Genomic DNA, 25604 nt, shown 5'->3' on the forward strand with positions numbered 1-25604 from the left:
AAGGCCCAAATGTGGCAGTAAAGGGAAGGCTTAGTGAGAGCCGGCCTAATCAGAAACAGACTCACTACGACAACAAACCAAACCACACACACACACAGGAAAGTCGACACTTTACATATTAAAGCTCGGCAGGGAGGGGAAGAAAGCCTGTGGTAACATCAAATTGTAATGAGGAACAGGCTCGGAGAGTGCATAAAGCATAGAAAGAGACATAAAAACAGAGAGTTGTAATGATGATTTTGAAGGAAAGAGCGCTTTTAACCACAGATGCTATGAGTCTGTTTTAAGAATGTTTGTTGTGGTGTTGTTCTGTTTGGCTTTACTGCATTCCTCTTTTTGTCTTGGTCTCAGATGTGGCTTAGTCTCTCGTTTAGCCGTCTGCGGCTCCATTTTAGCGTAAGCTATAAACTTAGAGCAAGCAAACATTTGAGCATGCTGTGTTTCTGTCCCCAAACGTGAATGTGTGCTTTGCTAAGATGCTGCCGAGACAAGAGAAGCATGAGTAAGCGTTTGGTGATAGCGTGGTTGGAAATGGAGGATACTGGCAGATGAGAGGTGTAGCTGGGAAGAAAAACAGACAGGAAAGAAGAAACACAAGGAAAAGCAGAAAGGAGAGATTTAGGAAGACGAGCTTGGTGAAATGTGGGTAAAATAGAGGCTAGAGAAGCTGCAAGAAGAGCAGAGGGAGCGAGGGAAGAAGAGGAGGCTTGACCAGGTTTGTGCTTCGGAGCAGAGAGCATAGCGGGGTTTGTGGCATAGCCGTCGGAGAGGCAGCCTCACATTCCAGGCTTGATCCTGTATAAATCCTGTCTGTTACTACAGATCTGATAGGGAAATAAGAGGCCAGATGGGGCTTCCCTTGGCCTTATAAGGGATTGTGACTTGGTCTGGATGGATAAAGGGTGAAAAGCCACGGAGAATGAAAAATACAGATAGAAGAGGGCAGAGACAGGAATGAGGACTGGACTTTGAGGAAAAAAATAAAAGTGGATAGCAGTACACAGCAGCAGAATATGAAAAAAATAAATCGAAAAGAAATGGAGAGTGAAACTAAGATGCTGCCTATTGTGTGATATTCTTTGTTTGCTGCTCCTCTGATGTTGTTTCAATGATTTTCAGTCTTTGAAGAGAGATGCATCAGGTCTCCAAAACAGAAACAATTTCCTCCTTGTAACAAGAGCACAGTTAACAATACAGCCCAGCACAAGTGGAACGGTAAAATTCATCCTACTACCATTGTTTCAGCCCGAGTCCCATAGATCATTGTAGAATTTTTCTCTAATGTCAGAAAGAGTATTTTTGCCCTTGAGAAAATTGCATGTGGAAAAAAAACAAAAAAACAAAAAAACCTTGAACAAATAGATGTTTACAATGTTAACCGCTAGAGCTCTACTGATCGCACACGAATTTGCAACACAACAGCAAAAATTCTTGCTATATCCCTTTAATCTACTCTCTTTGTTCTTCATTGTGTTTAGAATTAACAACATTTCTTACTCAAGATGTTCAGACAGTGGGAGCCAACAACCTGCTGAGAAGCCTGATCAGCCACACTAATCTGATCAGCTGTACTTTGTTCAAGTGTGTCTTATTCAAAGAGGACATCACTACCAGCATGGTGTAACCCAAACACCGTCCTATTCCCTTTCAGCTGATGATCCTGGGGAGAACGACACAGTCATCTGATCTAACACACCTTCCAACCCAACAGTCGCCTCCCTGCCTCCCTCCTCTCCCCTCTCCTCTAATCCAGCTTGCAGCCCAAACACAGCATACCTGCAACCAAATGTTCACCCAGCTGCAACAATCTGGACTTATTAGGGTGAAAACTCATGACACAAGTGTTTCTCGTTTCCTAATCAGTTAGAGGGCAACCCCCTCCTCTTTCCCCACTGTGTGTGTGTGTGTGTCTGCATTCGTTTTCATGTGATGAAACACTCTTGAAATAGAGTGAAACCAAGTGTCTTTGAATGTATGATCAAGGGAGTTTTCGCACACCTCCCACATACAAATAACTGCGTAAAACCTCTATGTGCACCTGACTAAATAATATTATCAACATGTGCACACCTTATAAAACACACAGTAAACAAACTTGGAACCACTTATGTTATGGCACGTATTAAAATTAAACAGTTTGTAGACTAAAAGGCACAATACCTCAGAGACGCAACATGCAAATGATGCTGACAAAATGCTTGCCCTACAACGCCCAAACATGACACAAACCGAACTGATTCATTGCCACAGCCAACTAATACAGCTCAAACGCACAAGCACACAAACACGAGACACACCACCTCTATCCACGCACCCCACTGAGCAAACAGCTGCTTGTGGCAGCACCACACTGTGGCTACCAATTACACCAAAACAGAAATATTTAACTGCCCTTTTAAACAGAGTGAAAATTAGGAACGTCAGTAGTTTGAGGCTGTGTTGTGATTCCATCAAATTATCATGTCTGTGCCTCGACCAATAATCCAGTCTGACACAGTGGGCCCATGTCACCACACATTGGGATGCCTCACCCCTGGCTCCGACCCTGACCCTTTGCATTAGTCAAGTTACCAGAGGCCCAGATAATGTTTTCCCAACCGCTAACCATTAGTGTTTAATGAATAACAGCAGTAGCTGAGCTGACCTATGGCTGGCTGAGGCCTCTAGCTCCTGCTAAGTTCTTTGATATCGTGACCTTGTTCATGCTCTCTCAGTGGCCTGCCATGGGTTTTCTGGAAGTACAGGTGCTTTTCAAAAACCACATATATGCCCTCGTATTCAGTTTTGTCTGGGTCACAGTTATTATGTGCAGCTCTGCACCTTTTCTCCATTCCTTCCATTGTACAATGAACCTGTCAAGCAATCTAACCACAGACGCATTCTGACATTTCACACATTTCACATAGCTTAGAGTTTCTCTTCATTTCTCTTCATTCTAAAGTACATTCTCAATTAATGTTTCTAGCATCTAATACTCTATATGATCTTTATGTGACTATAAAGCATTGTGCTCAAGTGGTCTGCTCTCTGAAATTAAAATATTAAAAGTGTTGTACATTGTACACTCATTAATATTTAGGGACATAAATTAGTAATTCATCTATGATTTTTGAGTGGAAAAATGTATGATATAATGGAGTAATATAAAAATAGATACATGGATAACAGGGTCTTTAAAACAGAAGAAAAAGACGTTTGAATGGACGCTCTGGTACAAAGTGTTACAAGCTATGCAGAAAGAAATGTCCGCTTGCATTAAGACTGTACTTTTCTTTGCTGGACAGCTGGACTATTAAGAGGGAGTCTCGGCTGACAGCTCTTTTTCATGACAGCATGAGGCCAAGATCTGACATACAGTTGTCAAGAAAAGAGATGCCCTGTGTGAGTGCGTGTATAGGTGTGAGTGTGTGTCTCAGAAGTGATGAGCAGGCTGAGTGAGCGGAGATTACCAGTGGCTTGAAATATTATCACATGCTATTAGTACTGTATCACTGTTCATTAGGCTGATGGCTAGGTGCAGTTACTTGACAGCCTTGTTGTAAGGAAGAGAGATGAAAAGTGTGAGGGCAAGAGTGAGTAAAGACAGAGAACTCTGGGAGTTACACCGTGCACAGAAAATAAAATGTAAAAAGGAAATCATTGCGAAAGGAAAATAAGGGTGAACGATAAGGGTCTGCTTGCCTCAATCCTTCACTGTCAGACATTTAACCAAGAGGCAAAACCTCAATGGGAAACCGGACAGCTGTGGTATTTAATGTCACAACAAGAAAGAATGAGGCACATTACTACAATCCCCAATTTTTATTGTCATAACATCCATAATGTATGATAAGCAGATGACTATTCAATGACTAAAAGCATGTATCAAAGAAATGATTTGTGTAGCGCCCATTAAAGCTTCCTGTAAACATTGTGTGATCACAGAAATGCATTAAACAATGCTGTCACCAGGACAAGCCTAACTCTAAAGGAACTGATAGCTGCTGCTGTCTTGTATGAAGTAGAAGCAGTAAAGCTGTCTCACTATCAGACAGAAACATTAGTAGCTGTCACACTCAGTTTGTCTCAGCATAGACAACGGTTTAGTATATCATCAAAACCCAAACAATTCTCATTTATAAGATCTATTGGCACTATAAGCTTATTGAAATGGAAGTACACATTTGCAAAATAGATGAGAGGAATGTTGTTTTCATTGCTTGTGTAATCTGGAATGATTATGCATGATATCAAACACATAAACAAGGCATGGCTTTCTTTTCTTTTTTAAATTTTCTAACTGCTTCTAATGAGGACGATCATTAAGATGCATGTAAAATATGGAAAATTCACCACGAACTTCAAAAAGATTCCCTCTATAGTGGGTCACTGCTGGAGTTTCTGTTCAAGTTTACAAAGTACAAGTTTGCTCTTATCCCCCTCTGTCCTTCCTATTCCTCCTTTTATCTAATTTTGGACCACTCTAATCACAGTTATCTGGCCCATTCAAGTGCTTTGTAAAGCAAATCAATAAAGCCTGGCACTGAGCCAGTCATCCACTTTGACAGATGTTGCTTGCTAATCTATTTTCTCTATTTTTTTTTCGCCATTCTGTCCTAAAGATGTTTACTCTTTAGCTAGCCGTCCTTTTCTGCCTGTCTATTTCAGCAAGGTCAGTGGAGAAAATGAAGAAGAAAACAGAACTGTGTTCCATTTCACACTTGCTGCAGAAGGGACACAAGTCAAGTGCTGAATACTTAAAGTTCATTCAGCTGAGAGAAATTTTTCCTCTTTGATTGGTGGATTGGAAGACATTTCATCTCAGAAATTCATACCTCAGGCAAAAAGAAAATAAATAAATAAGGCTTACACCCATACTATACCATTTCCAGAGTAACAGATCAATAGCAAAAACTGATAACTATTTCTATGAATTTCAAATGTTCTCCCTGTGGTGCCTACACTAGCAGCAGACTAAACAGCTAAAACTGATAGGCTGGGATAAGCTGCCTCCCAACGCGCCCTCATGTTCTGAACATACAGTATTTTTGTGCGTTTTATATTACAAATTCAATTGGCTGGAAATTTTGGAAAATACAATATTCATTAGAAATGAAGAGAACATTCAGCTTTTTCCCAACTTGTTTACCTTTCTGTGTATCCTGGAAGACACGGATCTGCGTTTGATGTGGCTTCTTAATCCTAACACCACAATGGCTTCACACATTAATAAAAGTCACACAAAGCAATGACACAGACTTCACTTACAGCTCTCCATGCAAACAAAAGTTTAAAAGTGAGAGTTTTTAAACATAACAAAAAGTTCAAGCTACATAACTCCGCCATTAACACAATTTGAAGCCTAATCAATAGGAAAACATGCTGAAGAAGCTAGATTACTGCAAGGCTTTTTCTTTAGACAATCTCCAGTGAAAAGTGGCTCTAATCAACAATGGGTTAATTAATCTCACTTGTGAAGTTAGTCCAATTATGGGACACACTCTACGGGGAATATTTGTCTCCTAAATAATAGTAATAAAATGCATTGCTAATGAAAGGTCTCACAAAAAAAAGTTCTGTTCAGACAAAGGTAAATGAATAAATAAGTAGTGCACAACACATTTAGGGACATGTGTGAAGCAGACTTTGTCTCTTTCGGGATTCGGATGACATTTTGGCATAGGTGAATGAATACCTTTAGGCTAAATAAAGCCTACATGTATAAAATTCATCTGTTGTAAAATGTATGCACTGCATGAGTATTTGTCTCCTGTTGTTAGATAATGAAAAACACTTCCTTCGAAACACTGGCAGAGAAAAGAGCAGGCAATTAGAGGAAGTGAAAGGAGAGGGAGACACATGGAAGGAGAGAAAGCAACATAGAGCTGTTTGAATGTGATTAATGAGATCACTGCAGGGTAGGCTGTGTCATTGTAAAAGTCTGAGCAGCAAAAAGGAGGAAAAATAGAGTGGCAGAAAGAGTTAGAGACTGAGACAGAGAATGGGGTAGAAAGCGAGACATGAGAGGGAAGAGAAAAAAACTGAGCAGAAACCAAGCTGACTGACCTGGCTACATTTAACTCACTGCTATGAAAAGACAGGGGGAATGAGACGGAACGACTGACAGAAAGTGAGTAAATCAGGCAGACAAAGAAAAAAAGAGATATAAAGCTCAGATGAATGGAACAGCAGGGGCTCTTGGTCTTCTGCTGGCCTTTTAACAGTGAAGTGTTTAGGGAAGCCTTGACCAGGTCTGGCAGATAGAGAAGCTTGTGCTCTAAAGAGAGCCATGAAAAGCACAGCCTGCTCCTGCTGGCTGGGGATGCCGCTGGCCACCTCTTTATCTGGCTCAGGGTAACAGACTGGGCAGGAGCAAGTAGAGGCCAGGATCGAAAAGGTCACACAGGCATCCTGCCAGTCCAAAAATCCATAAACAAGCTGGGGTTGAGCTGGACTAGAGAGATGGTTGTGGTAATTAAACATTTATGGCAACCATCTTTACACCCAAAGATACAAAGCCTCTACACAAATATATCATTTAAAATAAACAGAATACAAAAAATATGATTCTTCCAGATTTAACATGCCAATGAAAGTAGTTTTATAGTCTCAATAACCACCCAACAGAGGACTTCTTCAGTCCTGGCTGAAGTTCCTTCCCCCCCATATCCTGCTGTTGATCAGACAGTTTAATTCCACAAGACAGAGCTTTACTGTACTTTTTTTCTTTTTTTTGAAATTGTAAAAAAAGATAGTCTCTCAGGTACCACACACAAAAGCTACACAAATTAAATTTGCCTCTGTTCGCAGTTTTGGATATTGTGTTGGTTTGATCCAGCCTCTCTGTGGATGTGCTGGAAATTGTGCTGGGAGGAAAAAAATTATTTGACCAGCAACAGTGATTTCTAGAGGGTATGCCAAGCGCTCAGCTGTTTCTAGTAGGGAAACTGAGGCTGTATTGATAGTGATCAAAAAGATTGCCAGCAATCAAGGAGAGAGAGACCCACAAAGATGGTTGTAATAGGTACATAACACAGCTGTAATATCAGTTAAAGAATCGCTCATACATGCCACTTTTTATCTAAAATGTCAGTTGCTCCATAAATAGGTGTATTTCGTGTGATGTTTTTCCATTTAATTTTAACCACACAAGGCAAAACAAACAATAATTTAACAATGGAATGCAATTATTTGTTCAGTCTGGGATTAAGTAGAACACACTATTCAATCTAAGTGATGCAATTGTTATTATATAAAGCATTCAGTGAGAAATAGCAATTACTGACTATGATGACTGGAAATAAGTTCTACCTGGTTTGCGATTGTGACAGTTCTTTTCACTTGTAATTGTATTTCTTTGTATTGTATTGTATTGTGAGGTTAATTTATGTTGTGTAGGGACTACAAAGATCTTTAATAAAGCCGTTAAAAATATTAATTTTCTGTGTTTTTAGGTTTTTGGAATTCGTTTTTGCAATTATGAACAACAACTGAACATTTTCCATAAAAAGAGGTTAGGTTTCATATTTCCACATAGTCACTCTGTGTTAGCGCGTTTTAAGGGATGCAGGTGACAGGATGGCTCACTTCTGTTTTCAAAATAATTTGTACCCCTGGGGGAACAGGATGGGCCTCCTTTCAGCTGTTGCTATGGACATCATCCTCAATGATATTTAGTGCTTCTCTCCCTCTTTTACTCTAGATGTTCATCTTTGTGTCTATTATTATTTCACCGACTCAGTTTTTCCACCTGTTCTACTTTCTTTCTCTCCTTCATTACTGCCCCAGTATCCTTGTGCATTACTATTTAGACAACATAGCCGGGCTACAGTGAAAACAAAAGTCAAGGGTTGGAAAGCAGTGAGTAAATTTGCTGAGCTAATCCATCAATTTCACATAAAAATCCATGCCAGGCAAAGCCAGGCCACACAAAGACAGGTGAGCAACCTCTTGGCTGACAGGCCAGACACCCAAGTTGCTCTGATCGTATTCTTTCTCAGAGCAACAAATCCAAGAAATAATTCACAGAGGTTCATTGCAAAATCACCCTCTCTGTTCGGGGTAACCACAGCATAGAAGGGCGAGAGTGGGGTTGGAGGGAGGATGGTCACTTGTCCACCAGGACCCTGTAGTAGCAGCTGCTTGCATTTACAAGCCTTTTAAGTCTGGAATACTTTATGCCCTGTGATCAGCTGTTCCCCTCAGTGACCCCCCCCCCAACATCACTGTCTACACAACACACACAACCCTGCTGTTCTTCAGGCTACTGTGGGAGCCATGTGAGTAAGCTGCGCACACTCTGCTACGTTAACCAGATCTACAGGACATTTGTCCAGTTAAACACCTGAACCACCCTTTTAAGTTGCCTCTTTTAGCTACAAAACATATTATCCAAACCAATTACCCCATTATTCATCAGGGCATGACAGAAAAAAAACAACAACAAACTTTTCCATTTTTGGTTTTTGTTCGCCTAATCCAAACCAAAACACTGAAGGGTAAACTAGCCGACATTTACTAAGATAATTGCTGTTTGTAAAGTGTACAGTACAATAGCTATACAGATTATGCCAATCCTTCATGACTCAGTTACCTTTTCATAATGTAATCACAAAGCCTGTTTGGATCTTAATAGTTTTGCAGGATTTAGAATACATGGGAGCCTACCATTTGGGAATGTATCCCTATGGTCCCAGGTTCAACAACTCTGTTGAGCTTGTGAGAAAAACAGGGATAGAGGATGTTTCTTCTCATTGTCTGTGAACTGATTCCAATTAAGATGGGAATCGTGAATGCCCCTCTGCTGAACATGCTTTAACTTTCCCATTCATTTTTTGTTCTGGCTTCTTTCAACATCTAATTTTACATGTGCAGCAGTGCCCTCCATCCCCATCTATATCAAAGGCAATGCTTTCCGCAGCTCCTCTGCTCCACAATGCCATCGTTGATTCCCACCAATCCCAGTCCCCATATGGGATATGCCTCCTCCCCAGCAAAAAGTGAACCACACACAGTCAGTTTTAACTTGGATGATGCAATTCTTGGGTAATGTGTGTCCAATTGCATAGCAGATTGCCTATCTTTATAAAGTTCACCCACAGAGCCATCTTTGGTTTCTGTGTACATAAGCGTGATAACATAGATGATAGAGGCTGATGTGGATAATATGCAGACTGGACACAATTACTTTACATCTTGCTCTAGAATTTAAATAATACATTAACTTAAGAGCAGGACTACCACCTCACTAGAAGATCTGTAATGATAGCTTAGACTGGGATAAATAATGTTTTTCCAATCGCTAAAACACATTCATAAGGGTTGGTGTACTGGGCGTCTTCTACAGCTTTCTGCTGAGGTGAACACCTACTGGCCTCCACCATCAATCACTGCCTTCAAGAACACCACCCAGAAGTCCACACCCAATTTATGGAAGTCTCACAACACATTCAACCACACAGCTTATGCATGTGTTAGTCTATGCTTGCAGTGAAATTCTCTAAGTTCATAAAGTATATGAGATGCCCATTTGTTCCCACATCTCTCAGCAAAATGCAATGACTTCACACTCTGTTAACATCACGACAGAATATTTTTTGCTGCAGCACTGTATGAGACTCCTGTGTAGTGTTATTGTTTCCTGCAGTGTGCCACACTATGTATGCATTTTTCTTACTTTGGTGTCTGCTTACTCCCCCACCCTCTTAACCCCTCTTCCTCAATCAATCCCCTACAAAAGCCTGCCACGGGCAGCGATATCCACCAACATCATCCCTCATGCTTTGCCATGTTCCCGCAAAGCCAAGGAAACAGCAGCATATACGGGAGCTGATCTGCAGGGAAAGCAGGAGGGAAATGGAGGGAGGGAAGGAGGAGTGGGATTGAATGGGGAAGCATTGAGTGGAAGGATGGGGAGGGGGTATTCTTTGGGAAGGGAGCCAATCCAATTACAAGCAGTGGTGCAGCCCTGGTTTCTTTGGCGGCACAAAATTCACATTTCGACGGTCTCTTCCTTCCTCCCCTAGTACCTTCTTGCTTCTTCTTCTAAAGATGCCTATTCCTGCTACTCTGTTTCCTATTTTTTGCTCATCGTGGCTCACACTCACATCCTGTAATCGTGCATCCCTATGCACCACACCCCTCCCTTTCCCCATCTGTCTGTCTTTCTTGGATGCATGAAAGAGCTGGAGGTATAGCACTGTATCACCAGCAAAGCAACAAATCTTGTCACCCTAGCTGTGTCATGCTCAGATCTGCAGGAAGCCTCCAGCATCCTACTCCATGTAGGTGTCTCATGCAACTCTGTAGGAGCTTATCATCCCTCTGCAGAGGAAACTGTAGCTCATACTCTTTAGGTCACCCAATCCCTCTGCCCTCCCTGTGCCACGGCATGGCAGGGCAGGCTGGGAGAAGGGTGGGGTGGAGGGGATAGCCAGGGTGTTGAATAACATTCAGTGTAAACAATGCATACTTCGGACAGACTGATTATTCTTAATTACTAATTAGTCATTATACATGAAAACAGCTTTTTTTAAGCTGCTGCAAATTGCTACAGGGGAATCCCAATTCTCTGTCATTCTCCCAGCAGTCAGAGCTTGTACATTGTTGATCATTTGCGTTCATGCAAATCATCACGTTTCACTATCCAACAGCACATCTGCTTGCAAATTTCTGCACAGCCGAAGAGTGCATATATTCTCACGCGATCAAAAGCAAATTAGGTTCAATTAAAGTCCTCCAAACTTACTTTGACAGCAAGACCACACTAAAACACAACCTTTTATTTAGCAGTAAAAACCTGAGTTAACAACGCAAAATGCAATTTAAGTTTTGGGAATGTCACAGAAATATACAATTAATATTTCATTATGGCAGACATTTTGATTTCTACACTTAATATAATCTCGTGCTGAGTTCATTCACATTACTGAGAATATTTTAACAGAGTTAAACTTTTTCCACTATTTTCTCACTTCAGCCACCTCATAGTAAGAAGATTATTATAATCATAAATATTAAGACAACACATCATTTGAACTTTCTAATGTGCTCTGTTAGTGAAACCATATTCTGTGTGTCATGGGATCATTCTCTGTGGGTGACTGCTTGCTTTTTTTATATTCTGACCACTGGACCGTGGTACCTTTTGTCTAGGTGCGCTTCTCATATCCTGATTAATTCCTGCCCCACCTTAGCGTTACTGTGGTTACAGTCACGCCTCTGTATGTAGTCACACAGATGCACAGAAGGCTATTTTGCATGGATTTTGAAACAGACTAAGGACATAGCAGAGGGAAATGGGTGATTGCGAGCGGCAGGTACAGACAAGAGTGTGGAAAGAAACAGGCAAACACACACCATATGCAAGCAACAGTGGGGAAAACACTCCTCTGTTGCAAATAATTGAAACAGATGAAAAGGTTAAAAAAAAGTTGACATTATTTAAAGCTCAAACTGGTGGTTAAGTCAAATTAATATTCTCTACACAACAGCCTGATTAGTAAATTGATTTAATAATGGAAAAATGAAGACCAAAATAACCCACGACACTGACATTTATGTTCCACTCCTGACATTTGTGATCTCGGAATGACACTGAGACAGTCAGCCCAATGAGAGAAGCAAGGTCAATAAATCTATCAATATCCTTCAACTAGCTGTCTAATTGCAGTCTGGACACGAGACAAAGGACAACTATGATAGGCCTACCCGAAAACTCAAATTTCAACCAAAGCCATGCATACATATAGTAGGCTATATCACACAATATTACCAGACAGGTAACTACATTTTGGCGCCTGAGAATGGGGGACTGTGTATAGCAACACTTACAATTGTTTAGTGGTTAGTAGTACACTATTTATGTTTAAGTTAAAGCTGAGAGTCTGTATATTAAACCTATATGCATTACATTGGTGTAACATATACTTTTTATAAAAATATATATAGCTAATCAGCTGTTTGGGGGAATGTCAGTGTCACACAACAGTGCAAGAGCTGTTTGAAAACAATCAATAAATCATAGATGTGTCTGACTGACAATCAAACCCAGAGCGGCACTTAACAGCACTTCTCCTCTGCACTATTTATTCCAGCTAGTCAAAAGTTTAATCTCATGCCTGATTTAGACTTCTGAGCCGGTAATGTAACCTACATAAGTGGCCAACATCATTGCTGACATTTATACTAATGCATGTGACATTACACGTTAATTACCACGCAGTTGTCTCCCAGTGTTTTACATGTGGTGCCAACTAGCAGAAACAATTAAAATTTCTTTCTTCTGTTCCTGAATGTTTTTCACTTCTTTGCACATTCTCTCATGTCCATTCCAATAGTTTCCCCCATCCTCCTCTAGGAATTTGCCAACATGTGTAAATCCTTTTATTGATGCTATGATTATTATTTCTTATATTGAGATCATGATTCTTATTCTCTCACTGAAAATTCAACAACTGCAGCGAATAGTTATGAGTTGCATTGATGAGACTTGTAGACACATTTCTATGGAGATGCACCGTAAGTTACAATGTAAGGTCTCAGAGGGATTTGCCATTACGGTGTAGCTGTGGTGTAGATTTCCCAGTGAAATATAAATCCACAGGAATACCATGTTTCTTGCAGCTAGGGTGTGAAATCTATTATTATTAACTGGCCAGGAGCCCTTAACCCTCTGTAGCCTTTGTATTCTCTCACCAAGACTAGGAATTTCAGTGCATGGGCTGGCTCTTTCCCTTGGCTCTCAGTGGGCCAAAGCAGAAAGGTGCCTATTAAAATTAATGGTTCAGTGCAGGATACTTAACAGTGCAACACTAGAGCTCATTTAACAAGGAACTGGTAATGACCACTACAGTGAACTAGCTGTTGCCATTACACCTCCCTGACACTTTGACAGCTGGGATTAAATATTAAGCAGCTATGTTTCCTTGTGACCAACATCCATCTACACAGAAATAGGACCACTTCACAGTGTCAGTCCCCTCTGGACTATTGAGCAGTATAACTCCCTATGTATCACAGTAATAACACAAGCAGAGAACTTATACATGAGACCTTTAACTGCTGGATGAGAAGAGGAAGGGAGTTGGTACTCACCTTCTTCAGGCGTCCACTCTTGGTACCCACAAAAGCTACACAGTAGCCATTGTAGACATAAGAGGTCACAGAAGTCATACGGTCCCGAGTCTCAGTGTAGAGAGTGTGGCCAGTCACTAGTTGAGAGCCGCCAAGTGGCTGGTTGATGTCCAGACCACAGAAGGAGTCATCAATGGGCACGGGCTAAAGACAGAAGAAAAAAAGGTTATGAATTACAAATTAATAACAAGAATGTTTAAAAAATGGTGATCATGATTATCAGGGTAATATGTGACATTAAGCAAAGAATTCCTTAAAATTAAACATACTGTAAGTGCCTTGAGGCAACTATTGTTGTGATTTGGCCCTATATAAATAAAATGTAATTAAAGTGAATTGAATTGTAGGAATAGGAAGTGAAAAAAAATACACCAGAGAAAGACAGACTTACAGGATGAGGCAACAGCAGTAAAGAGAGGCTGAGATACAGAGCATTATAAAACAAGACAGCTCAGTAAGGACCAAAGATGAAGGTGACAGACTGAAACACGAGGGTGATGGCCAAAGTTGTGGAAATAGTGGCAGTGTTAGAGAGTGTTTGAGATGGGCAGATGAGAGAGGTGAGCCTGAGGGAAAGAGGAAGGTCAGAGTGAGGAGGAATTGCTCACGTGAGTCTCTTAGCCAGACAAACGTTTTTCTTTCGGGCACACCAGAAAGAATATGTATCAGCTCCACCCGACTGAGCTCCACCTTGCTCTCACTGTGGCTCATTACCCTGGCCTATCACAACATCACAGCAGAAATACACATATTGCACGATAACAGTGGGCATTAGCGAGCACAATGCGTGATAACTATGCAACATAGAAATGTGCATGTAACCAAAGAAGCACTAATAACATTTACTTATTCACTAGAAAACAACTGCTATAGTGAATTCTCAGTGAATTTAAATTCAGCTCTTAAGGAAAATTTGGGCCTTAAGACAGCTGCTTAGAATGAAAACTTCTTGTTCTTTCAAGATATGAAAATACAGGCAATGAGGAGGAGGTGAATAAGAAGTAAGACAGTGATCTGTCTGGTGTTGAATCAGGTCAGCTGACAGTCACCAAGTATCATTGGCCTCAATGTGCCATGCAGGCTAAAGTGAAATGGCCAGGCAAGCATTACATGTGTATATCCCATAGTCCCTTGCTCACAAACTCTATCTTATTCAAATTCTAAATATATATCCCCTTTTTACAGCCCCTACTCATTAGTTTTCTTACTCTCACATTTCTCATCCGTCTCCTTTCTATCCCTGCTTCTGTCTTTTTCACTGTCAGAATGGTCTAAGCAGACTGTGTTGAGAATGTGTGGAAGGCAGCTCTGTCTCTCACACAGTGGCTGTACAACCTTTCTACATATATTTTCATGAACAGAGCAATAACGCTGAAGGGGAATAATCGCCTCCGCTTGTATCCTCACGCCCCTCACTTTGTGGCATTTCCTTTTATTCCCTTTGCCCAAAATAGCACAGAGTGCTATGGAGTACTACTGCGGTATTTAAAAAGAAAAAAAACAATCTGGTGAGTTAACATTTTCATGTCTCATGTGGTGATAACATCAAATGTACTGTATGCAATTGTTCTAGGCTTCTCTTAAACACAAGTTGATGACACAGACGGTATGAATCAGATGGGAAAGCTAGCAGCTATCTTGAGGAACAGCCGTGAGTTCCAGACATCGGCTTATCAATATATACTCCCTGAAAATCATGCAGCTATTCCACATATGGTCTGTTGGGCTCCTAACCATTTGGTTCTGATTATATCTAGATTGTTCAGATGATGTATGCTTAGTAGACTTGGCAGACAGCTCAAATCCCCCTGGAGTCCATGTGGTTGAGCTTTCTTGTTCACCTTCTTGCAGATTTTTTTGTTTCATTGTGTTTTTATTGCTGACTTACAACAAATCTCACGAGTAGTGCAGAAATGTAGTTTTCTATACCACTGTTTCAAGAGACAAATTATATGAGACCTAAATTAAACATATGCGATTAATCCTTATTGAACATCTCACAACATGAAATCATATTAATTTTCTGCTGAGAAAATAGCTGCTACCCTGTTTAGATGTGACAGGATATGTGCTCTCAGAGATTTTTCCTCTCAGAGTATATCAAATTTATCAACTCCAGTCCCACTTCGCTTTCACAAGTGGTTAATTAGTTCTAAGGGCATGAGCAAAAAAAGCAAGACTGGAGGATAGTGTGACACATGGACACACAAACACACACACAGTGTGATACAGAAAGAATCCCATCATGGCTCTACTCCATGGGATTGACTACAGAGATGGTGTGAATCTCCAGATGGCAGAAGGCTGGATGGCTGGGTGATAAATCTTTGATTGGCTGCTGTATCTGAATCCCCTGGCTCAGCCTCAGTTCCATTCCCAGCCTCAGCCTTGGCCTGCATGTAACTGAACACAGTAAAATGTCTGCAAGAATGAGAGCTGGGGGTATAATTAAAGTTCTCTGCTTTGAGCTCGCTGGCTACCTGCTGTTTACAACAGACCAGACGAGAGGTACTGAAGCTGCATGTGTAATTTACTCAGAAACCAAGAAAGGTACAGTTAACAGTTAGCTAAAATACACTTGGGTTGGTCTAACCTTGAAGAACCTCACATTGTGATGGATGTCAAACACTAAAAAATACCACACAGAGTCACATAGGAACATACTTAAGAAAAAAAAAAAAGAAAGATGTGAAGCATACAGTATGTGTACTTGAAAGTAGTCACACTACTTAAGTTGAGGATTTAACATCAAGCACACAATGTCAGCATGTTTGACATATCTGGGTGTTAAATGTATTTGGGACAGGTTATATGAGTTCCACATGCACTGACATCTGTCTTTATAATCCACATTGTACTATGGATTTAGTAGCCAGTCTTGGTCTTAAGGACTGCGTTTTATATGTGACTGCGGCTAAATATACAATGCTTGGTGCAGTGTAATGCATTACTGGAAATAAATGCCTAAAGAATGAAGTGGGGGTGCAGCTTTGCAGATAAAAACTAGCAACTATAAACATGCACATACATGATTGGGCAATCTTCTGGGAAACTAGAAAAATATTCCAAATGGAGCTCCAACAGTTTAAAAGGCTCCCAGTGTCATCAGTTTATACCACTATTTCCCCTTCTTCTGCCAACTCTGCATCTTACAACATCTTATTCCGCCTTCTCAGCAGAGCTAATAAAGTCCAACAGCTAGTTTGAGATAATGTCTCCCTCCTCCTGACAATCACCTCTGACATTGTGCTAATGGGGAATTTACTGATTTTAATAGCAGTGGTCAACTGAGTTCCCCGGGGGGGTTAGCAACAAAAGAAGCTGATCAGTGCGGTTCTCATCATAGTGAAGGATAGGGATATCATTAAACCCCACACTTCACATACTGCTTGTACACCCAGTATTAAAAGTGTCTCCTATGCACACACAGATATACAGCACACATGCACACTTAGCCAGTCATTAATTCTTAATATTCTTAAAGTCCTATTTGCAATTAAAGAATGAAAGCACAGAGGACTGTGGCCTCCTGGGAACGAGCGAAACCTTAATTGTACGTGACAACATGTAACGGATACATGGCCTTGTATTATAGCATAATTGGGGATTTCAGAAGGAATAGTCTGCTGTGTGATCTACATTATGCCAACATCAGAAGCAGAGTAACTTGAGCGACACCCCCCACCACACACACACACACTTTATTTTTCTAGAAGGGGAGTGTGTTTACTTGTGTTGTGCTCGAGGAGAATGTTATCACTTTGATGGTTGCCAAGAAAAATAAATCCTCTCTAATTTATGAATATCTCTTATTGAAATGTACTTGAAAGTGGATATTTTCTGATATCAAAGCTACAAAACAATTTGAAATAATTGAGTGCAGTAGAAGAGTCATTTGTAAAATAGTATGCAATACTAGGCATTCAAAAGCATTTCTGGGTGATTGCCTTTAAAAATATATATATATATAAATAAATAAACCAGCATACGCTTGCACAACTTGCTGTGTTTTTCTGGTTCACTGAGAGGACTTAGTAATTCCCTTCACTGTTTACCAGCATATTTCAGAAAGAATCTAAATGTAGAAGTTGCTCAATTTATAAAAATGTCAGACCTTATTATATAAATGAATAGCTCTTTTTTGGTTTTCAGCTACTTGAAGCTCAAAGAATTTAAAAGGAAAAAAAAGTATAAATTGATTCATCTAAACACGAATGTGCAAAACAGAAATGTGCAAGTAATTATTCGCCAATTTATCAGTGTCCTTACATTATTTCCTATACTATCCCAATAATATTTCCCAATGACAAGCGTTTCAAGTTTTTCAAATCCTCTTTCACATTGTTACCATATGGAAGAGGGTTATTTCAATTGTTCTCCCTTTCACACTCTGGATGATCTGGAGATCTGTGGATGGGTGCATGTAAAGTTTGTCATCCATTTAGTATAACTCACCGCTTTGGTGCACTGCACATCCTTCCCAAGCAGCCAATTAAGTTCCAGGTTTCCTTCTCCATGGTAGCAGGACTGCAGGCGCTCCTTAATTCGTGCATTGATGTCACGAATGGTGAAGACGCAGAGCGCTGAGTCATCTGGTGGGCGATGGAACTGCTTCTGGCCCTTAGAGAAGATGGTGAAGAGCACATCATCGTGGGCACTGATATTGAGTGATGCAGCGAGAACACGTCCTGGCTTGCCAAGGTAGGCAGCCTGCAGTAGCCGGTACTCAACACCGCTCTTCACACAGCCAATAGGCAGGGAAACATAGGAGTGGAACTTGGGGTCATCTTTGCAGAGGCGAACAATGCGAGAAGTGTAGAACAGGTCACTGCCGGATCCGCTTGACGACATGCTGTTTTCTGGTGTCTCGGGCTGAACAGTCAGGAAGTAAACAAAGCTGCCGCTGGCAAAGCCGTAAACATAGTAGATGTCAAAGTGAGAGACCAGTGCCAGTGTGTCTGATGGTATCTTTATGAGGGAGGACACAAAATCTGTGTGCAATTCATAGTCAAGCATAGCAGAGGATTCTGGGTCACGGGGCAACTTTCGACTGGAGATTGTAGGAAAGTAGTCCTGTTTGCCATCTACCGCCGTGCCAATAAACAGGGTCCCATCCTGGCCCTGCGAAGGCACAATGACCCCATACATAGTCCCAGTCTGGTTTACACTAGAGAGGTAGTGTTCTTTCTTGTGGGAAGGCTCCACTAAGATAAAGAGGTCATCCAATCTGAGGAGTTTACAAACTCCCTGGTACAGGCTGCCACAGGCCAGCAACCGGTTTTGGGAATAATCAATTAAGAGAAGCTTGTTGACATTGTTGGTTGAGACAAGGGGCTCAGAACAAGGCTGGACAATCAGAGGAGGGTAGCACGCCTTGTTGTCATCCTCTGGGCCTGTGTCATGGGAGACTAGAAGAGTCAGGTTGCCTGAGAGCTTGTACACACGGTTGACTGCTCCAATATACAAAGCGCCTGTGGTTTGGTGAACTGTCAGGTGGTTGAATACCCAGTCCCGACGTTCAGGGTGGAAACTAGTAAAAGTCTGCCCATTGGATAAAGCAGGTATTACTATGAGCCAGAAGCCTAGTAGAGCAGCCATTGGTCCCACTTTAGGGTTAAGTGATAAAGTTCTGCGAAATGCTTGCTGGCCCTCCATGTTTAACAGGCCTGGAAGGAAATCGCTAAGGGAGTTGAGAGAATGGATGTAATGAATACGTGGAGGAGACCTTTGCCTTTGTGTTGCTGAAGGCTATCTTGCAGGTCAAGCTTCACAAGGTTTTTCACATGTTTCTGTAAAAGAAAACAAGAAACAAAGAGAAAAGTTGTAAATTGTCACAGCTGAGTTACATGTCACACGAAGAAGATGCATTTAAGAGTGTTTCAAAGTGAAAAGGAATAAGAGGCTCAAATTTAATAAAGCAATGAGCTGTGGAGAATAGACAATTGGTGGAAACCATTATGGTGCACATTCCAAAGGACAGGGCAGGTTACAGCAACGGAAATTAGCCTGACCTGACTCATGCTAGCGCTGCTGCTGTCACCACACACTGAGTAAGAGGTTTCCAAGAACAGAAAAAAGGCCAAAACAGGCATTGCTCGCTAAAAGCAAGGTCACTGTGTTGTGAGACTGACTGTCTTTTTCTTCCAAAACAATGTGACACTTCAGTGAAGCTAACCTTTTACACATGTATTATATTCACTTATTTTATTAGAAAGGGTTTAGAATATTGTCATAATTAGAATCTGTATTTCTGAGTTATTGTCCATAACCCTTTGAGGATTTTAGTAGCTGAAACTTTGGCCATGGCAGATCTAGGCAGTTTATCTTTAAATCAAAGTGAATAATTGTGTCCAATTTGGACAAAATTCCAAATACCTTTCCAAAGATATTCCATTCACAAATGGGATGGGCATAACATCACAGTGGCCTTGACTACTGACCACCAAGATTTAATCAGTTCATCCCTGAGTGCAAGTGAATATTTGGGGCAGATTTAAGGAATATTTCATTCAGAAAATACATTAATCTGTAGCGACCTAATGTTTGATCTTTGACCATCAACGTCTAATGACGCCATCTCGATGATAGGGCTTACCTACAAAGGAAAACCTAAAACACATCTTCAATATTAGAGATCATGCCATACCAGAAACATTAGCACACAGCTTAACGTTGTGTGCTTCGTTATCCTTAAAACATCATTCTCTTCTTTTTATTATTATACTGACCCCATCCTCACGATTTCTTTAAACACATCCCCTATCAGTTGCCCATTTTGATATACTATATTAGTCAAAATGTATCACGCTACAATTAATGCAACCATGCTCTGCCTGGGCTGTAAAGATCTCTCTCCATGTGCTATAAAACCAAGCAGTCTGTCCCCAGGAGTTAATTATCTCATCCATTGGAAAAGACGGCCTGGATCTCATTACTGAAACAAACTGAGAACAAATTGGAAGCCACTTGCACACACCCCTACTCTTGCTCTTTAAGGGGCTCATTTTTATAGACTCTGAATCTATTAATTATTCTTTTATACAATTTATTTATTTATTCATTGTTTATAAATCAAGTTCCTCTAATACTGGTGTGCTCAGATCACAACTGATTAATTTAAAGGTGATTTTTGTGCTGCCTATAATTAATCCCTCCACTGTAATAGATATATACAAAACATCCTCATGCAAAGATTAACTAATAGAACATCTGATGTATGTATGAGTGTGTCTCATTCCCCAAGTATTATCGGTGTACTCTATCAGAACCAAGTAGTGTGAGGGGCTAACAAGTGGAGAGAATGGCAGTGCATCCTAAAATCAAGTACGATTAGGCGTAGCGATCCAACAAGGGTAATTACTATGGCGCTGGAGGTGGTAAGCTGGGGAGTGACATGGGGACGCCGGGGGCTTGAATGTGTCAGAGACGGCCCTACGTCGTTTGTCACGCTCCAGATTTGCATTTCCAGCAGCGAGGGCACAGAGAATCAAGGGTGAAAAGATGTGGCCTGAATAATCAGTAACTGCACCTTGAATTAACAAGCGACTGAAAAGGGGAGGGAACATTGTATGGGAAGATACTGAATAGCCAGCTTACATTGTGACGTGTTCAAGGCAGGTTTGATTTGCAGCAGTAATTTAGGGGTCCCTTTGAGCCGTGTCAGCCCTTTCATAGACCTCAATCCAAATCCGTTAATGGCCATCTTAGGGTCCCTCCCTACTCCTTGTGATCGAGTATACTACACAGCACCATCTTAAATATAACCCTAAGGAAGCATATTGATCTATGTGTCCAGAAACACAGGTCCTAAAGCCCAGTCAACCTGTTCTTGGTGTGTGTGCACAGGCAGAGGCGTGGGAGGTGCGCTGTCCCAAAAGCACTTTATTAGCATGGTCATAAAAGTGCCAGTGACTCTAAAAAACAGCAAGGGTCAGACCCCCACCCTCACTTTCAGTTGCCTGCATGCTGCCATGCTCCTTTGTTTGAGTTTGTACATGGTAGATTTGCAAAGTGGATCCCTTTGGTGGCATAATCAGTTTCCTGCTGAGCTAGCTTTTCGCTCAAGCCCCAAAGCCTTTTGCCCTTTAGATCTTACGCTCCACCTCCACGCTTTAATCGTATGTATATACAATGTTTTAAGGCCATCCATCTTTTCTCCTTCTACTTTTTATTTTTCCTACGTTTCCTCAGTTGTCAGGAGTAAAATTATGCATCAGTCTCTTATGTTGTGGCAACAGCTGCCCATGCAAAGAAAAAGAGTGACTGAATGGTGTAAATAAAAACCTCCACAAAAAGGTTATCCCCTCATATTGCTTTCAATAACACAGGGAATGAAGTCTTTGTTCAAGCTGATTGCATGACCACCTCTTTGTTGCACTTGACATAGCACTCCACAGTAGTATGCAGCTGAAGACTTTAAAAGAATACGAACAAAACTCGATCCCCCAGCGTGCTCTTTAGTTCAAAGCCATATCTTTCTTTTGTTTGTGAGAAGTCAGAATTAAGTAAAAGAAAATTAACATATAAATGCAACCAGAAATTATTCATACTTAAACATAGTTAACTAGTGACCTGGAAAAAGAAGAGGGCATGACTATGTTGACATTGAATTACAGGTAAACTAGAATATAGGCACATTTGCAGCTAGTAGTTCTGAATAAAAATTCAGACTTTCACTACATGAGATTTTTGCCATTAATGCTGAGGCACGGATGACAATCGACTTTTTATTTGTCTTTTAAACATAGGGTGAGCGGATGAACCAAAAAAGTCTTGTTCCTGAAATAAATTCAGTGTGCAGATGTTTCACAATTGTGGCCGTGGCACAGAAAGAATGATAGACTGCCATGATGACAAAACTGTCAGCGTCAAATAAGAATATAAAATGGAAAAAAATTATATAACAAAACAAAATTCTTTATGGTCATTCTCAGTAGATTTCCATTTTAAGACTCACACTCATATGACAGTCTCTTTGGCAGACGTAGAAGGCAAAGAAAGAAAATCTTCATGTCAAGAGAGACGGAAGAGAACTCACGTTCCCGCACAAACGCAAGCTGTGATCATGGCTTGGAGAAAAGACAGTTTTTGCAAAACTTCCCATTCATAATGAATAGTCAGGCACACAAAACACTGTGTTGGCACACTCAGCCAGGCTGCTTCAGAGTGCTTGTTAAACAAACTGGTCCCACTGGCTGCATGTGCACTGTCACTGTGACTGGTTGTGGGTCTCTTGCTGAAATGCTGGTGATTTCCCCAGCCACTGGGCATGATGCTGTGACAATGCCAACTGTGGCCAAAAGAGCTGGATTGTAGCACTTTAAAAAGATGCAAAAGAGCGACATTAGGTACAGGACAAGGATAAAGGAGTGGCGAAATGCAAAACGAGAGCTAAGTAAACCCTCAATGATGGTTGGGAAGAAACAGCCTGAGGGTAGTCCAGCAACTAGCAAAATGGCACAGGAGAGAAGGAATTTGTCTTTGAAGCAGGAGCAGCCCTAAAGCTCCATCACCCTCAAATAGGCAGCAGGTCTTCTGCTTTTGTGCTTTCCCCCAGTTTATTCTCTCCACATCCTAAGCTTCTTAACACTCTAGCCAAATTTGCTTCATCTGTTAAATTCATATTTACAGCAATTGTACTGCAGAAGATAAAGAATGTAAACCAAATCCATTTATGGTGCTGAATCCATTGTTGTTGAATTTAAAAAAAAAGAAAAAAAAAAGGAAATGGGAGATTGTAATTTCATGCCTTGGATTAATGTGTTATTCCCTCAACGATTAATGTAAAGCATGAAATTTGAAAGCTTAAGTGAAAGTGATATGCTTCGAATCAAAGAGACAATTTGGAACAAACCTTCCTCAACTTTCTAGTTAGGAAAAGTACAGTTAAGGGTTTAAAAATATGTTGGATTTTTTTATTCATTTCCTGGTAAACTTTTCAGTGGATGTGGCAATTTGGACAGTAAAAATAAAAAGTTTTATATTCCCCAAAGGGAGATCTCCTTCTATAGGAACCGATAAAAAGTATTAGCAGTAGAGGTTTGTCTATTAGTCTTCTCTCTTTTCTGCTATCAGGAAAAGAAATAATGAGAGGCCTCGTTAGTATCTTATGTTGTTGAGCTGGAGTTATATTCATACATTCTTCTGTGACAATAGGAAATGAATTTCTCTGTTCCAGTGCCATTACGATCTGTCAGCTTCCAGGAAAACTATTCTCCAGTCATCCATCCTTCCAGCCACTGCAAGGAAACATAGCATTTTCTCCTGCTACGACCCAATAGCAACAGAAAGGGAAAACACCCTCAGAAACCACAAGCCCTCCAGTAACTATCATTTAATTCTGTCTGGTTTCCTGTGCTGTGATGTTGGACGTGGTTGGTTATTCCCAATATTTTCTTGTGTAACGATTCAAAATTCCACCATAAAGATAAACCCTAATAACCAGGAGGAAATTACTGTCATTAAAGCCTTCCTCATAACATAAAAAATAGTCCAGAGCTGCTAAATTAAAACCATCACTGTGTAAATGTTTTAATTTGACCTTTTTATAAGCCATTTAGTTGTTGTTTGTCTTTTGACATGATATGTGTGAGGCTCTGAGCTATGGCTGAAAGAGCTGCAATTTAGCGATGCATAGTAAATTAATGCACAGTTGCTCACAATTAAGCATGAGCTCTCTGGGCACTCTGACAGAGCACTTTGCATCCAGTATTTAATAGCACTATCTTTGTTAGTGACCCATATCAGTGCACTTGCTCATGAGCATCTGAGTTTAGAGGCGTACAGAGAGGCCTTGAACTGCTTGTCAATGAGCTGCATTTGTTGAAAGCAGTCACAGTCGTGCCCCAGCTTTAGCATTATTTTAATGAAAACACATAAAAATGATTAGAACAACCCACCACAAACTTACATAAAAACATTTTTCATCAGGTATAGTCAAGACTTAGCATAGACGCTTATTCCCCAGTGCAAACAAGGGCATGTGTACCTAATCCTTCCCTTTAACCCTGTCTCTACACAGTTCCACTCCCACTTCACAAACTTAACACACTGGTATTGCAGCTAAAACCAGTAACATTTACTAAAGAGATTACAGTGTCACTGCTACTCTAATTATATTTTTCCGCTCCCACAGCCGCTACATTCTCCTAACACACAGGCATGCACACATTTAAACTTGTACTTTCATGCAAGCTTAGACACGTACGTATCCACAGCTACAATGAAAGATACACAAATACATAGTGGCAGCTTCAATGTAAATGAATTACTCCTTTTCCCTCTCAATTCTGCTCTGACTGACAAAACTAACAAAGCTCTACATGCTTTTGTTCATTTGAAGGATGAATCCTGAGGCATGATCTTCTCAATCAATCCCAGCATAGTCATATGTGGTGTACGTCTCATCATTGCTGTCTGTCATCCGATGAGAGCAGATTTCTATTAGGAGGCATTTCCATAAATCTAAATTGTAAAGGGCCTTAGTGAGAGCAGAGCAAATCCTCAGTGGGCAAAGAAAACAAACAAAGCAGGATGTCAGGGGAAACCACAGGATCAGATATCTACCTCAGCTCATACACAGATTGAAATTGAATCAGGCTTTTTTTGATTGACATCATACACATTTTATCAAACCGAAGGACCTTAACTACTTTTGACGCACGTGGTGGATGCTGCGCTGTCCTCGCACTTTGAAAGTCTGTATAATAGTATAATGGAAGCTAGATGTGGAGAGATCCATTTAAGTTAAAGTAGATGGGGTGTGTTTCAGTGGTTTGCGTATCTGAAATTGAATCACTTTCCTATGAATTACTGAAGAAAGGAAATTTGCAAACACACAGCTCACAATATTTTGAACACCTGTAAAAACAGTAGCATTTTGTCCTTTCAAGAGGTTATCGTGAACTGAGCAGAGAAAGAAGCATTTGAATAAAATCAATTCATCTGATCTCTTACATGACATTATGAATTTAGGCAGTTCAGCAAAGCGAATATTTTGAAACTCGTAACTACCAATAGCTCTTCTCATATCTAAGGCAACTTCATAGTGGCCAAATCTCAATGCAAATTTAAGAGTCGGTGAAGCAGACAAATGAACTTGGCAAAATGTAGAACTTGGCTGGTGTGCCAGGTAGCAGGTGCAAAGGACAGCTAAAGGGGCATTGGTCTGAGCGAGTGGGCAATTGCGCGTCTTGTGAGTAGAAATGAAATGCATGAAAGGCTCAGTTCGTCTTGCCTTGGTGAAATCAGATTGCATAAACTCTGTGCTGTAGCACCAAACATAAGAGAGGTAAAGGCAGCCGAACCAAAAAAGACACAGATGACATTAAACCAAGCAATACCACACTCCAGCGCAAACTGCGTGTGTGGATGCAAGCAGCTGCATCATCATAGCATGTGTCTATGTGTACTGGTTTGCGTTGATTTACTTAAAAAAGAAAAAAAGAAAAAAAAAAATCAGCAGACTTTCCCCGCAGAGGCGTTATCTGCCT

At 40.7% G+C, this 25604-nt stretch overlaps 1 protein-coding gene across 1 annotated transcript in view; it reads right to left on the minus strand.

The window, feature by feature from the left end:
• The window catches only part of plxna2 (plexin A2), a 161691-nt gene that overhangs the window by 119069 nt on the left and 17018 nt on the right, over positions 1 to 25604 (minus strand). The window contains exons 2-3 of the mRNA XM_085444847.1: positions 17569 to 18902; positions 13075 to 13257 (exon numbers count right to left, since the gene is read on the minus strand). Of these exons, the coding sequence (XP_085300973.1) occupies positions 13075 to 13257; positions 17569 to 18768 (1383 nt within the window). The 5' untranslated portion in view covers positions 18769 to 18902. The remainder of the gene's footprint in view (positions 1 to 13074; positions 13258 to 17568; positions 18903 to 25604) is intronic.

The sequence above is a fragment of the Copadichromis virginalis genome, linkage group LG20 (assembly GCF_057382275.1).
Source record: "Copadichromis virginalis isolate Kocher_CV1m ecotype Utaka linkage group LG20, C_Virginalis_male_GT1.1, whole genome shotgun sequence".
NCBI classification, from domain to species: Eukaryota; Metazoa; Chordata; class Actinopteri; order Cichliformes; family Cichlidae; genus Copadichromis; species Copadichromis virginalis.